Source organism: Dipodomys spectabilis, unplaced genomic scaffold (genome assembly GCF_019054845.1).
Source record: "Dipodomys spectabilis isolate Male_0828 unplaced genomic scaffold, ASM1905484v1 ptg000018l, whole genome shotgun sequence".
Classification (NCBI taxonomy): domain Eukaryota; kingdom Metazoa; phylum Chordata; class Mammalia; order Rodentia; family Heteromyidae; genus Dipodomys; species Dipodomys spectabilis.
In genome coordinates, this window is record NW_024870695.1 from 14,133,202 (window position 1) to 14,146,213 (window position 13,012).

A 13,012-nucleotide genomic window follows, 5' to 3' on the forward strand; every position below is an offset into this window, starting at 1 on the left:
GAGGGTGGCATTTCATTTATCTAAGGGAAAATTTAAATGTAATCAGGAAGCAACACTGGGGTCTTCAAAGGTACTCATAATATTCTAAACATATGCCAAGCTTAATTGTAAGACCTAGGTTTGTATTTGTTTTCATGTACATATATCTTATATATCTTTTTGTATATATTAAACATCTAGAATGATAAAAGCCTATTCTAAACTGATTTTTTGGAAGGCAAAACTTTTTTGGAGAGCATCACGAGTGAGTGATACAGCTTCAGATAAATATTTTAAACTAATCTTCTGTATGACATACCCATGTTATTAATGCCTCCCCACATCTCTCTGACAATGGGCGAGTACAAAGTTAAGCCATTATAATTTTGCCAGTGGGCCACTTGTATCTTAGCAGCAGAAACATTTCAGTGGTAGATTGGGATGAGGTCAAAGGACTTAGGCTAGAAGTCCTTTTGTGTCATTGTCTGTGCCTCTGTTCATCTCTACTGTCTGGCAACAAGATTTATAAGATAAAAGCAGTTATGAGATTAGATAGGACAATACCACATAGATATAACCACTGTCAGTTTTCAAATTCCAAAAAATATAAACAATAAAATAGTAATGCCTTCCACTTTCTTGACCATAGATCCTCTCTACTGATGTCCTAAGACATATACATAGTCTTTTCCAAAGTAATTTCCAAACTAGGATGCCCAAATACTTGGTTGACTTAGGGTCTCAATGTACCTCTTGCCCTTGTTTAAGAACACACTGCCAAGTCAAGCAGCCTGTGCCATTTCCAACACATCATAAGGCAGTGTCTGTCCATGTGCTACAGGCACAAAAACCATGTGTTCATTTTTAGTTCCAATACACAGACATCTGTGCAGCAAGGTCAGATCCAAAATGCCACCCTAAACCAGCTAAAGAACCCATAGAAGGAACTTCCAGGGAAAAGCCACCAGGGAAAAGCCAAGAGGCTCAGTCCAAGTCATAAAACCTTAGGAATGACATTGGCTGGGAAAGTACTGAGATGTGAAAGGCACAAGACTCAAAGGGTTAGAAATTTCTAAAGCCCGGGAGCTAGTTCTAAGAGAGCTGCCAACCACAACTACTTTGTGGAAAGACAGTTAAAAAGATCAACAGAGTGTAGACCCAAAACCCAAACGGCCAGGACTTCCTTACCATGCCATAAAATTATTTTGCTCTCAGCATGTTGTGCTCTAACATAAAAAGACTCCTATAGACCTCAAGACCCACAGAAACAGTGAAAAACTTTCTGAGTTGGGTGTCAATGGCCCAAACCTATAATCCTAGCTTCTTATGAGGCTGAGAATGGAAGGATCACAATTAAGAGGCCAGGCAGAAATTTGTGAGACCCCTCCCCTAACCCTAGCTGGGTTCACTGAAGTGTGACTGTCATTGGAAAGTATACTGGAGGTACACAGCTCCAGGCCATCCAAGGCAGAAAAGTTTGTAAGATTCTTTCTCAACAGAGGGAAGCTAGACACAGTGGTGCACACCTGTCATCTCAGTAGCAACAGGCAGTCTAAATAATAGGCAAATTGTAGTCCAAGTGCATGTCAAAAATAACAAGTACAAAACATGGCTAGAGGCATGGTTTAGCAGCAGAGCATCTACTTAGCAAGCATGAAGCTCTGAGTTTGAACCCCAGTACCACTTAAAAATGAGTTTCTCCTGGGGCTTGGGAAGGTGGCTCAGTGGTAGAGAGCTTGCCTTGCATGCATGAGGCTCTGGGTTCGATTCCTCAGCACCACATAAGCAAAAAGAAAAAAGCCAGAAGTGGCGCTGTGGCTCAAGTGGTAGAGTGCTAGCCTTGAGCTAAAGAGCTGAGGGACAGTGCCCAAGCCCAGAGTTCAGGCCCCACAACCGGAACCTCCCCCCCAAAAAAAACTTTCTCCTGTATGACAGGTCTAAGACAGCAGAGTCCCAAACTGATGCCAATATAGCCTGTAAAAATCATCATAGAACTATGAAGACTGCCAGTAATAGCCTCAATGGTTGAATTCAGTAAAAACAAGTCTTTAAAAGAGAAAGAGAAAAAGGCACCTATTCCCAACCAAGTGTATATTGTATGACAATTCAAGGGCATATCATGCTGTTTCTCACCAAATCCAAAGGAAGACAACCAGCTCAACATATGTGAAGTAGACAAGGGACGTCCACTGCTTTTCCTGAAATAGCAAAGCTCTATATTACATTGAGGCCCACAGGCATCAAGCCCAGTTCTCTGAATTACAACATATGTGTGGTATAAGGCCTAGCCTAGTTCCTAAGAATAGAAACCTGATTAATTGGCAGGCTCATTTCTTACTTCACTTAAAAGGCATTCTCTAAGCCTGGTGTGGCAGGGGGCTCACACGTGTAATCCTACTCAGGAGGCTGAGATCTGAGGATCGTTAGCCCATCTCCAATTAACCACCAGAAAACCCAAAGCGACTTGTGGTTCAAGTGCTAGAGCACTAACTAGCCTTTAGCTGAAGAGCTCAGGCACAGTGCACAGGCCCAGAGTTCAAGCCCCATGACCAAAACAAAGCAAAAACAAAACAAAAAAAAAAAAAAAAAACAGTGTTCTCTAAGCTAACTTATACTCCTTTAAGACTCAGTAATATCTATCCAAGAGGTCCATTTGATAGACCCAAGAACAGGTGAAGGGAAGTCAAGTTTTGCTTAGTGTTAAATATAGGAAATGCTAAGTATTATAAAATGCTAGAAGTACTTTCTAGTCTAGCTGTGGTAAAGGTAGGCAGTAAAGGCAGATGTTGAGAATTATGCCTAGAGGTTATTATAAATGCTCAAATTACACAGCAAGAACAGCAGAGGCCCATAATTAACTCCAACCAACAATAAGGAGGAAGACACACACCCTTTGGCAAAAGACTGAAATTTCTCACTGCTCCCAGGTCCTACCAATCAAGCGACTAAGCTAAAAATCCAAACTCATCCTTTTTCTCAACACAGCAGACTTAGGTGGAGGTACAGATCCACAAAAATCACACCCACCCTAGCCAGATTTACCAAGCTTCTCACAGCTGTGAGGCTGCCAGCAAGACTGGCACATAGTAAGCTGTGGAAAAGCTAACAAGTAGCACCAAATCCTAAGCACAGAAAAAATTTACCAATTTAGGTTTATTACTTCTCTTCCAAAAGGTACAAAATAGTCCATCTATATTTCTTTTGTCTTCATTCTATTTCTATAGGAACAGGAACAAGATAGCTATTTCTCCCATTTTATGGATGAAACAGGGACATATAAAGACAAATTTGGCCTCCATCTCATAGATAATGTTGGAGTTCTAAATAGAATCTAGACTTTCACATTCTTTATACAACATGCTGCCTCCAAATACCAGTCAGCCAAACGTTTACACACAAATGCCTAGCTCTTCTCCAATTCATCAGAAAAAGCCCTTGGACCAAAAAATGTAATTCTCCAGTGCCCTGAACTAAGCTTCTTTGCAGAAGTGGAGCCCAATTTCCTCTGCAGCAAAAATCTGTATTGTGCTTAGTGTGAGGGTTGGTGGCAGAGCAGCCGCCAATGACCATTAAATTCTGCTTCCAAAGGCAAAACATCATATAATATTATATGCCTTGTCCTCTTCTTAATCTACTAGCTGTAACAGCTAATTTCGTGCCACACCTCATATTTTTCATCTCTGGAATATTAGCCCAAATCCTGGTCATTATGTAACAAAGGCAGGGAAAACCACAAGAAAATTAGCAATCTATCCTATGTTATTACCCACAGCTTCAATCCTGCCTTCCACTCCCGTCTGATGAAAATTCTGTCTGTACTGGTAGGTGGATCACCAAATGCAGAGCCTAACATGCACATGCACACACATACACACACAAACTTTTTTAGCAGTCACACACTTTTTAAGACCTGAGTTCTTGGGATGAGTTCATCAGGAAACAGAGATGGTCCTACCTGAAGGGGCAACACATTGATTTCTTTATGGAGTTTGGATTTGGTCTGATCCCCAAGAGAAACCCATGGCACAGCTGTTCAGAAAGGGCAACAAAATAAATTGAGTGCACACTTGCCTCTTGGAACACCAAAATGCCCATGAGAAGTCCATGAGTAAGTGGTTCAATTACAGGATCAACTGGGGAGCTTTTTAAAATTCAAATTTTTGGTTCCAAACATATAAACCTTTTCAAAAAGCTCCACCAGTGATTCTAGTGCACAGCAAGGTTATCAATATATATGATTTACCAGTTCTTTGGCCTTGGTTTTGGGAGAGAGGGAGGGAAAGAAAAGAGAACTCATCATATAAGCCACATCAAAAACAAAACTAGGCCTGGTGTTAAGACCCATTCAGAACTAAAATCCATAATGGCAAGCTTCATCAAACGAAGTCTCATTTCACTGACACAAAACTTGGTTGTTTAGAAACTTGACAGCTTTCTAAACCAATACTACTGATCTCATTCAATGTCAAAAATCAGTCCACCCTTTAAGAATTCAAGCAAAAAACAAAAACCCTCAATGTCTAAGTTTGGAACTTTCATTTATTGGCCTTAATGTTTAAGTTTGGAATTTTCATTAGTTGGCCTCAATACCAATTTTCATTAACTGGCCTACAGTACCCATGTCTACACTTCACTCACACTTAGAATTTTCACCTGGGCTTCAGAGAGAGCAAGCAAAGCTATTTTCTATTCCCACAGGCAGTGGTCAGTACACAGGCTTTAGACAGCAAGTACATCTAAGGGAAACAACCAGGAAAGCATTAAAACCAAATTTAAGATACCCAACTGACTGATGGCCTATACTGCATACGGTCCTTAGCCTCTATGCATGCATGAGGCTGAAGGGAAGAAGGGGGTGCAGGTCCACAGAAAAACCAGCAAGGTGGCCAACATAATAATAAGCAAAGTAATCAACACCCAGCCTTTTGTCCAAGGCCCATTTCCAGCAACCTCCCTGTGGGGGTAACGGTAGACAAGACACCTTAGAAAAACTTAAAAAAGTGAGGCCAGGATGGGGGTGGGCAGATGGTTTCAAGTCATTCCCAAAGAGCATATTGCCAACCAGCAGAGAAGTGTCACGGAGTGTGAACTCTCTAAGAGTGAAAGCTGTTTCCACAATTAGCTCTTGATCTGAAAGCAAGATGTCACCACCTTTAGCCTCCAGTGTGCCTCTTCGCAAAGATCATGAGAACTGTTAGGATGATGCTAACAGAAAAAAAAAAAAAAGGCAAGTTTGTCGCCAGCTCCCCCGACTCCCACCTCCCCGGTCTCACCTCCCCGAGTCCAGCTCCCGGCCCACAGAGCCTCCCATGTCCGTCAGGCTCGCAGCAGAAGCAGCCAGCTCTCCAGAAGGCCTCTTGCCGGTGCCATCCCCACCTCCCGAGCCACCGTTGCAGCTCTTGGTGCGAAAGAGGCGACTGAGGCGGATTTTGAAGGAACCCTTCCTAGAAGGGCCCGCGTGGGGCCGGAGGGGCCCTGGAGGCAGCGGCGGCGGCGGCGGTTGCGGTTGCTGCTGCTGCTGCTGCTCCCCTCGATTCAGCCGCCCTGAAGGGACCAAGTCCTGCAGTGGGAAGGGCGCCGGAGGTAACTCGGGGCCTGGGGGCTGCAGCAGAAGCCGGCTGCCCCCTCCTCCTCCACGGCCGGGGCTGCTGAGCTCCTCTTCCGAGCAGCTGTTAGTCTCCAGGCTCTCGGCCTCCGATTCCAAGCCTTCCAGGACCAGCAGCGCGTCGCTCGTTTCGGTGGGGTCCTCCCCGGCCTGCGGGGCGGCAGCAGGCGGCTGGGGCTGCGGAGGGGGAGGCTGCGGGGGGCACGGGCACGGGCAGCAACCCCCACCGACCGTCTTGACCCCCGGCCCCGCCGGCTGCCCGAGCCCCAGAGCCGCTAACTGTGCCTCTAGTCCAGCGACCGGGCCCCAGGAGCGCTCGAGCGCCAAGCCCGGTGGCAGGGCCTTGGGGTCCAGGGCACAGCGGTGCCGGGGACACAGCAGTTCCGAGGCTCCCGGCTCCGGAGCCGCCTCCGCGTCCTCCTGCTCGGGCGGTCGACCCACGTTGCGGAACACCATCAGCTGCGGCGGCCGGGAGCCCCGCGGGCCGGGCCGCGCGAGGAAGGGGGGCGGCGGAGGGCCATGGCTCGGGGGCGGCGGCGGTGGGCCTGGCTCGGGGGCCGCCTCGCCATAGCCGAGGAGGCGGCTTAGGACACGGTACGAAGCGGCCGCCGCCGCCGCCTCGCCATCCCGGAGCTCGGCCCCCTGCATCGGGGAGAGGGAGGGAGGGAGGGCGGGCGGCTGGGAGCCGGGCTGGGGTGGGGACTAGGCCGGGCCCCGCCGGAGCCCCGCCCGCCGCGGCCCCCGGAGCGACAACGCTAACGGCCGCCGCGGCCTCTTCCTCATAGAGGGGGGCGGGGGGCGCGCGGAGCCCAGCGCGAGCCCAGGCCGCGCGCCGCCGCCGCCGCCGCCGCCCGCCGCCGCCGCCGGAGGACTGTCCCCCGAACTAGCGTCACTTCCGGGAGAAGTGGCCACGCCCCTCTCCGGGGCCGTGCTGCGCTGGTCTCCACTGCGCGTGACGTTGCGCGCATCGGGTCGCTATTGGCCCTAAGCAGGGTTTGTGCCCACGTCGGTCTCCGGCCTCGACCCCTGCGTTTCACTTCCTGGGCACCCAGGCCTCGACTCGTCCACTCTGTAGAGCGCGAGAAGCTATCGTTCCTGAACGATAGCTCTGGCCTTGACAGTTATCGCTAGTTCTTGTCCCACCTATATGTGTCTTGGACCAATCATTTCATTAATCTCCTCCTGGCATTCACTCAACTATGGAAATGTCTACATGAACAAGGTTTCCTGATAATGTGTTTAACAACCAGCTCTCTATAGGAAAGGGACTGTGTGGCATATATAGAGATAAACAAATGGATCACAATTTGTGTTGATAGAAAGGTCGTACAGACCACAATTACTAAATAATAAAATATATTCAGTAGCAAATTCTATATAACTGATGGTCATAGAATGCTTTCTGTGGTTTTTGCCAAACTCTTCTGTGTATTTTGGGGTGCTGGGGACAGAACCTAGAGCCTCATACACAATAAACAGGAACTCAACCACTGGGCTACCACTGGGCTAGTGTTTAGCCCTTACCAAGGAGTGTGACAGGAGGAGACTTCTTTGCTAAATCAGAAAAGTTTTCAGGGGCTAAGAAGGTGCCTTGCATGCCTGAGGCCCTGGGTTCGATTCCTCAGCACCACATAAGCAGAAAAAAAAAGCCGGAAGTGGCACTGTGGCTCAAGTGGTAGAGTGCTAGCCTTGAGCTGAAGAGCTGAGGGACAGTGCCCAGGCCCAGAGTTCAGGTCCCACAACCAGACCCAAAAAAGAAAAACAAAATAAAACAGAAAAGTTTTCAAATACTAAAATAGAGTATTTTCTCAATTTTGTGCTAGTCATAATGTAACAACTATATAACATAAACTCTAAATCGAAATTATTAACATTCTCCCTCTTTTTTTTATTTTTTTCATTACTGGGTTTGAACTCTGGGTCTACTCCTTGGTTATTAGGCACTAATATTGCTGAGCCACATCTTCAGCCCTACTTTTTGTGAGTTATTCTTGAGATCAGGTCTCCTCTGGATATTATTTGCCTGTTAGGCTTCTTAGCTATGAAGGATAAAAAGTAGACTAGATTGGAGCTGGGAAAGTGGCTCAGTGGTAGAATGCTTGCCTTGCATGCATGAGGCCCTGGGTTTGATTCCTCAGCACCACATAAACAGAAAAAGCCAGAAGTGGTGCTGAGGCTCAAGTGGTACATCGCTAGCCTTGAGCTGAAGAGCTGAGGGACAGTGTTCAGGCCCCACGACTTTAGTAGATGAACCAGGATTTCATTGAGAAGGGACATTGTGGACTTTTCTATTCAGACTGGGTCTGCACCAAGTAGGCACTTGGGTCCCCTAAGATTGCAAGTGAGAGCCATCAGCAATAGGCGATTCACTTTCTTATATCTAAGTCATAAGTAAAACAATAAGTTAAACAGTGATTTGTAGCACTCGCCCAGTGGCTGATTATTCCCATCCACCTGACCTTACTAGACAGAGTTAAGATTGTAAGCCAGGTGCCAGTGGCTCACACCTTTAATCCTAGCTACTCAAGAAGCTGAGATCTTAGGATTGTGGTTCAAAGCCAGCCCAGGCAAGAAAGTCCATGAGACTCTTAGTTCCAATAACCACCAGAAAACCAGAAGTGGTGCTGTGGCTCAAGTGGCAGAGCGCCCACCTTGAGCTGAAGAGCTGAGGGACAACACCCAGGCCCAGAGGAGTTCAAGCCCCATGACTGACCAAAAAAAAAAAAAAAGTGGATTATAACATATCTTTCACAATGGGGTAGTTTAATCATGTGCTACATTGAATATAAATAACCCAAGTGCCCAGGTAACATTATTAGGAAGCAGTGGGTTTGGGGCGCTTATTGTATTTGTTTTTGTTGTTGTTGTTCTCCAGAACTGATAACCAAAGTCAGGGCCTTGCACTTGGCTAGTCAAATCCTCTTCCATTGAACTAAATCTCCAACTCCATTACCTTTGCTTTTGATAAACTTATTGTATGATTTTTTGGGGGAGGTCCTGTCGTGGGGTCTGAACTCTGGGCCTGGGCGCTGTCCCTCAACTCTTCAGCTCAAGGCTAGTGTTCTACCACTTGAGCCACAGCGCCACTTCTGCCTTTTTTCTTTTTGCTTATGTGGTGCTGAGGAATCGAACCCAGGGCCTCAGGCATGCAAGGCAAGCGCTCTACCACTAAGCCACCTTCCCAGCCCCTTGTATGATTTTGCTAGACAAAACATTCTATCACTATAATGTACCCCTTTCCCCTCTAAGTTTGCATGATTAAACTTTAAATAGTGGTTATGTTTAACAACTACTCTATAAAATTCCAGACATTTTAACAATTGACTGTCACAAGCTAGTATGAACCTGTTCTATAGTACCATTAGATCTCGATGTTTTCATCTGTAAAATGCAGAACATGCTTTACTTGGCAGGGGTGCTATAAGGATCAAATAAGATCAAGGTCTTCCTGGGAAGGAGGAAAGCCTGAAGAGGAGAAGCCCAAATAAAACTCATTCCAATTGTCACCGAGGGAGATATGGAGATTCCCAGGGGATAAGGAAGGTGGACCAGTCAGCAAAACTTAGAAATCTAAGTGCCTAAACCCACATTGAGGAGAAGGCTGAGTCCTACAGCCTGAGAGACCTTTACAAAGGAGTGTTCCTGCTTTCCCATTGTTCTTAGGCTAAATACAAAGCTCCTTAAGGAGGTCTATGAGGCCCTGGGTGATCTTATCCCTGCCTCTCAGTGTTAGTGTTAATTGTCACTAACACTGTGTCCATTTCCCACATATATGGACATTGCAGAAGCTATTTTCCCTTCTATTCCACCCCCTCCTTTTCCCCCAGTGTTAGTGGTTTAACCAAGGGCTCACATATGCACAGCAAGCACTGGAATATTAAGTCATAGCCTCAAGCCCAGCCATTTTCCCCTTTCTTGGAAGACTTTTCCTTCTGTCTGTGCTTAGTAAACTCCTGTTTACTGTTCATTTTGAACTCTGTCCTAATGGCACCAAGGAGATCTACTTGCCTGGACCCTTCCTCTTCACTGAGCTTGAGGACCACTCCTTTATTGCCCATAAGTGATTTGGTTAAAATCTTTAAAATCTTTTAAAAACTTTAAATTCTATGAGGAAGCCAGCCATTCTGACTTTCTGTTCTCATTGACTCTCCAGAACCAAGGATTGTGGCCTGGCAGAGAAGTAGGCCTTTGATACATAAACACGGAAGGTACAACCTTAGACCTCTTACAAGGTTCCTAATGCAAATCTATCCCTAATTCTCTGAAGCAGAATAGCCTTCAGCCAAGCACAGTGGCTCACATCTTCATTTCAGCTACTCTGGAGGCAAAGATCAAAAAGGTTGCTCTTGGAGGTCAGACAGGGCAAAAAGTTAGCAAGATCCTGTCTCAGTCAATAAGCTGGGAGTTGTGGCATGTGCCTGTGATCTCAGCTGTGCAAGAAGCATAGGTAGGAAGGTTGCCTCTGAGGGCAACCCTGGGAAAATACATGAAACCCTATTTGAAAAAAATGAACTAAAAGCAAAAGGACTCTGAGTATGGCTCAAGTAATAGATTGCCTAGCAAATGACAGGTCCTGATTTTGAACCTCATATATCATCCCCTCCCGAAAAGAAAGATATTAACAGCCTTCCTCAAATGCAATGAAACAAACTAAATCTCAATGAGCCATTTAGCTAAAGTTATTTGGTTCAAAACCAGCTGTTTGAGGATGTAATTCTCCAGCACCTCTCTCCCCAACTACTTCTCAGATATTACTCAGGTTTCTAAAGAAAAGAACATTTTCTATAGCACCCTAAAGCATTCAAGGCCTAAAGAGGCCAACCTCCCAACATCCCTAGTTCTCTCTGGAAAGCTCTCTGGCCCCAGAAATTATTTTATGAAAGCAATGTTTGTGGCTTTGCAACGCCCTCTACTGTCCAGTTACATCCTTAGCATCCCATAAGATGCAGAGTGGTAGCTTTAACTTGCACAGAGGTACATGCAACATCTTTGTAAGATAGGACAAGGATTGCCTCCTTTCTTTGCTCTCCTAATTTTCCAGTCCTATATCCTAAGTGCTGGGGGAAGGGAGAACACTGAAATTAATCTCTGAGAAAAGATGAATTTTTCTGTTTGCTGAGCTGATTTTATAAAAAATATTCCTGCAAGCTGAATGCACTGGTGTGGGAGATGAGGCAAGAGGATCACCTCACTTCCAGGGCAATTGGAGCTATGTAGCAAAACTCTTTCAGCCAAGCACTGGTGGCTTGTGCCTTGTAATCCTAGCTACTCAGGAGGCTGAGACCTGGAGGATCTTGGTTCAAAGCTAGATTGCATAGAAAAGTCTGCGAGACTCCATCTCCAAATAACCAGCTAAAAGTCAGACTGGTGGCATGGCTCAAGTGGTAGAGCACCAGCCATGGATGAAAAAATTGACTGAGAGTTTAAGGCCCTGCATTCAAGCCCCAGTACTAGAAGAAAAATATGTATTTTCTGCAGTGGTAGTGCTTTAGTTAGAAATTTTTATGAAAGGCTGGGAAGGTGGCTCAGTGGTAGAGTGCTTGCCTTGCATGCATGAGGCCCTGGGTTCGATTCCTCAGCACCACATAAGCAAAAAGAAAAAAGCCGGATATGGCGCTGTGGCTCCAGTGGTATAGCTCTAGCCTTGAGCTGAAGAGGCTCAGCTGAGGGACGGTGCCCAGGCCCAGACTTCAGGACCCCCCCCCCCCAAAAAAAGAAATTTTTATGAAAACAACCTAGAGACTCAAAAGAAGAAATTCTGAGGTTCACTTAGTTATTCTACAATAGGTAATGTTTGGGCACTGAGAACTACATTTTCTGCCCCTCTGGACTTTGTGACCGGTCAGATTTGAGTCCTAATTATGTAGTGATGTGGCTATATTACTGAACATACATGACTCAACTTCTCTACATAGTCAGGCATTATTAGGGCAGAGGCAAGAAATTGCTCTGTGACTAGCATGGATATAATAAGCAAGACTCCATCTCAAAAATAATAATTAACAAAACTGAAGCCAGGTGATGGTGGTTCATCCTTGCAATCCTACTGAGGTGGCTGAAATCTAGGGGATCTCTGTTTGAAGCCAACCCAAGCAGAGAATTCCTTGAGGCTGTAATCAAAATAACCAACAAAAAGCAGAGTTAGCAGTGTGGTTCAAGTGGTAGAGCACCAGTCAAGCAAACAGGCTGAGCAAGCTCAAGGCCCTGAGTTCAAATTTCAGCACTTTAAGGCAATATTTATCAAGTGTTTAGCTAGAGGACATAGCTGGCATACAACAAAACCTTTGTAATTGCATTAGTAGCATAGTTAGCTTTGTATGACTGTGTGTGCACGTGTGTGTGTGTGTGTGTGTGTGTGTGTGTGTGTGTGTGTTGGTTGTAGGGCTTGAACTTATGGCCTAAGTGCTGTCCCTGAGCTTTTTTGCTCAAGGCTATATCATTCTACCACTTGAGCCATAACTCAAGCATTTTGGTGGTTAATTGGAGCTAAGAGTTTCATAGACTTTCCTGCCTTGCCTGGCTTCAAACTGTGATGCTCAGATCCTAGCTTCCTAACCTGAGTAGCTCGGATTACAGGCATGAGCCACTGGTACCACACTCCAGTATGACTTTTTTTTGGGGGGGGGGGGCCGGACGTGGGGCCTGAACTCTGGGCCAAGGCGCTGTCCCTCAGCTCTTCAGCTCAAGGCTAGCGCTCTACCACTTGAGCCACAGCGCCACTTCTGGCTTTTTTCTTTTTGCTTATGTGGTGCTGAGGAATCGAACCCAGGGCCTTATGCATGCAAGGCAAGCGCTCTACCACTGAGCCACCTTCCCAGCCCTGACTTTTTATATTAATAAGATCTCAAGTTAAAAGGCAGTACTGCTGTGTGTGTATGTGCACACGCATATGTACTGCTAAAACTTCATGCACATACTTCATGCTCTACCACTGGAGTCATATCTTAGTCTGACATTTTGCTGTTTAATTGAAGATGAGTTTTTGCAGACTTTTCTTCCAAGGCTGGCTTTGAACTTGGATCCTCTAGGTGTCAGCCTCCTGAATAGCTAGGATTATAGGTATGACCCATCAGTGCCTGACAGAGGCAGTTTTGCTAGGTAATTTCAGCTGTTTTGGAACGAAGGTCTTGGGGGTGGGCAGTCTCTGTCTCTGTCTCTGTACCTATGAAATAGGGATAACAATATTCATTATACATGGCTGTGGGACAGAATCCATTGAAATGATGTGTAGGAAAAAGACTAGGGGGCTGGGATATGGGTTAGTGGTAAAGTGCTTGCTTAGCATGCATAAAACCCTGGGTTCAATTCCTCAGTACCACATAAAACAGAAAAAAACAGAAGTGGTGCTATGACTCTAATGGTAGAGTGCTAGCCTTGAGCAAAAAGAAGTTTGGGGGGGGGGGGGGCTGGGAAGGTGGCTTAGTGGTA

At 46.0% G+C, this 13,012-nt stretch overlaps 1 protein-coding gene across 3 annotated transcripts in view; it reads right to left on the minus strand.

The window, feature by feature from the left end:
* Nucleotides 1-6,261, minus strand: part of Socs7 (suppressor of cytokine signaling 7) — a 30,573-nt gene extending 24,312 nt beyond the window's left edge. For 2 of the 3 annotated variants that reach the window (XM_042673816.1, XM_042673815.1), the window contains exon 1: nt 5,253-6,260. In XM_042673816.1, coding sequence (XP_042529750.1) covers nt 5,253-6,232 — 980 coding nt within the window. In that variant the 5' untranslated portion in view covers nt 6,233-6,260. Of the gene's footprint in view, nt 1-5,252 lie in introns of all 3 variants that reach the window. The other variant, XM_042673817.1, reaches the window with a different exon arrangement.
* Nucleotides 6,262-13,012: the final 6,751 nt, after the last annotated feature.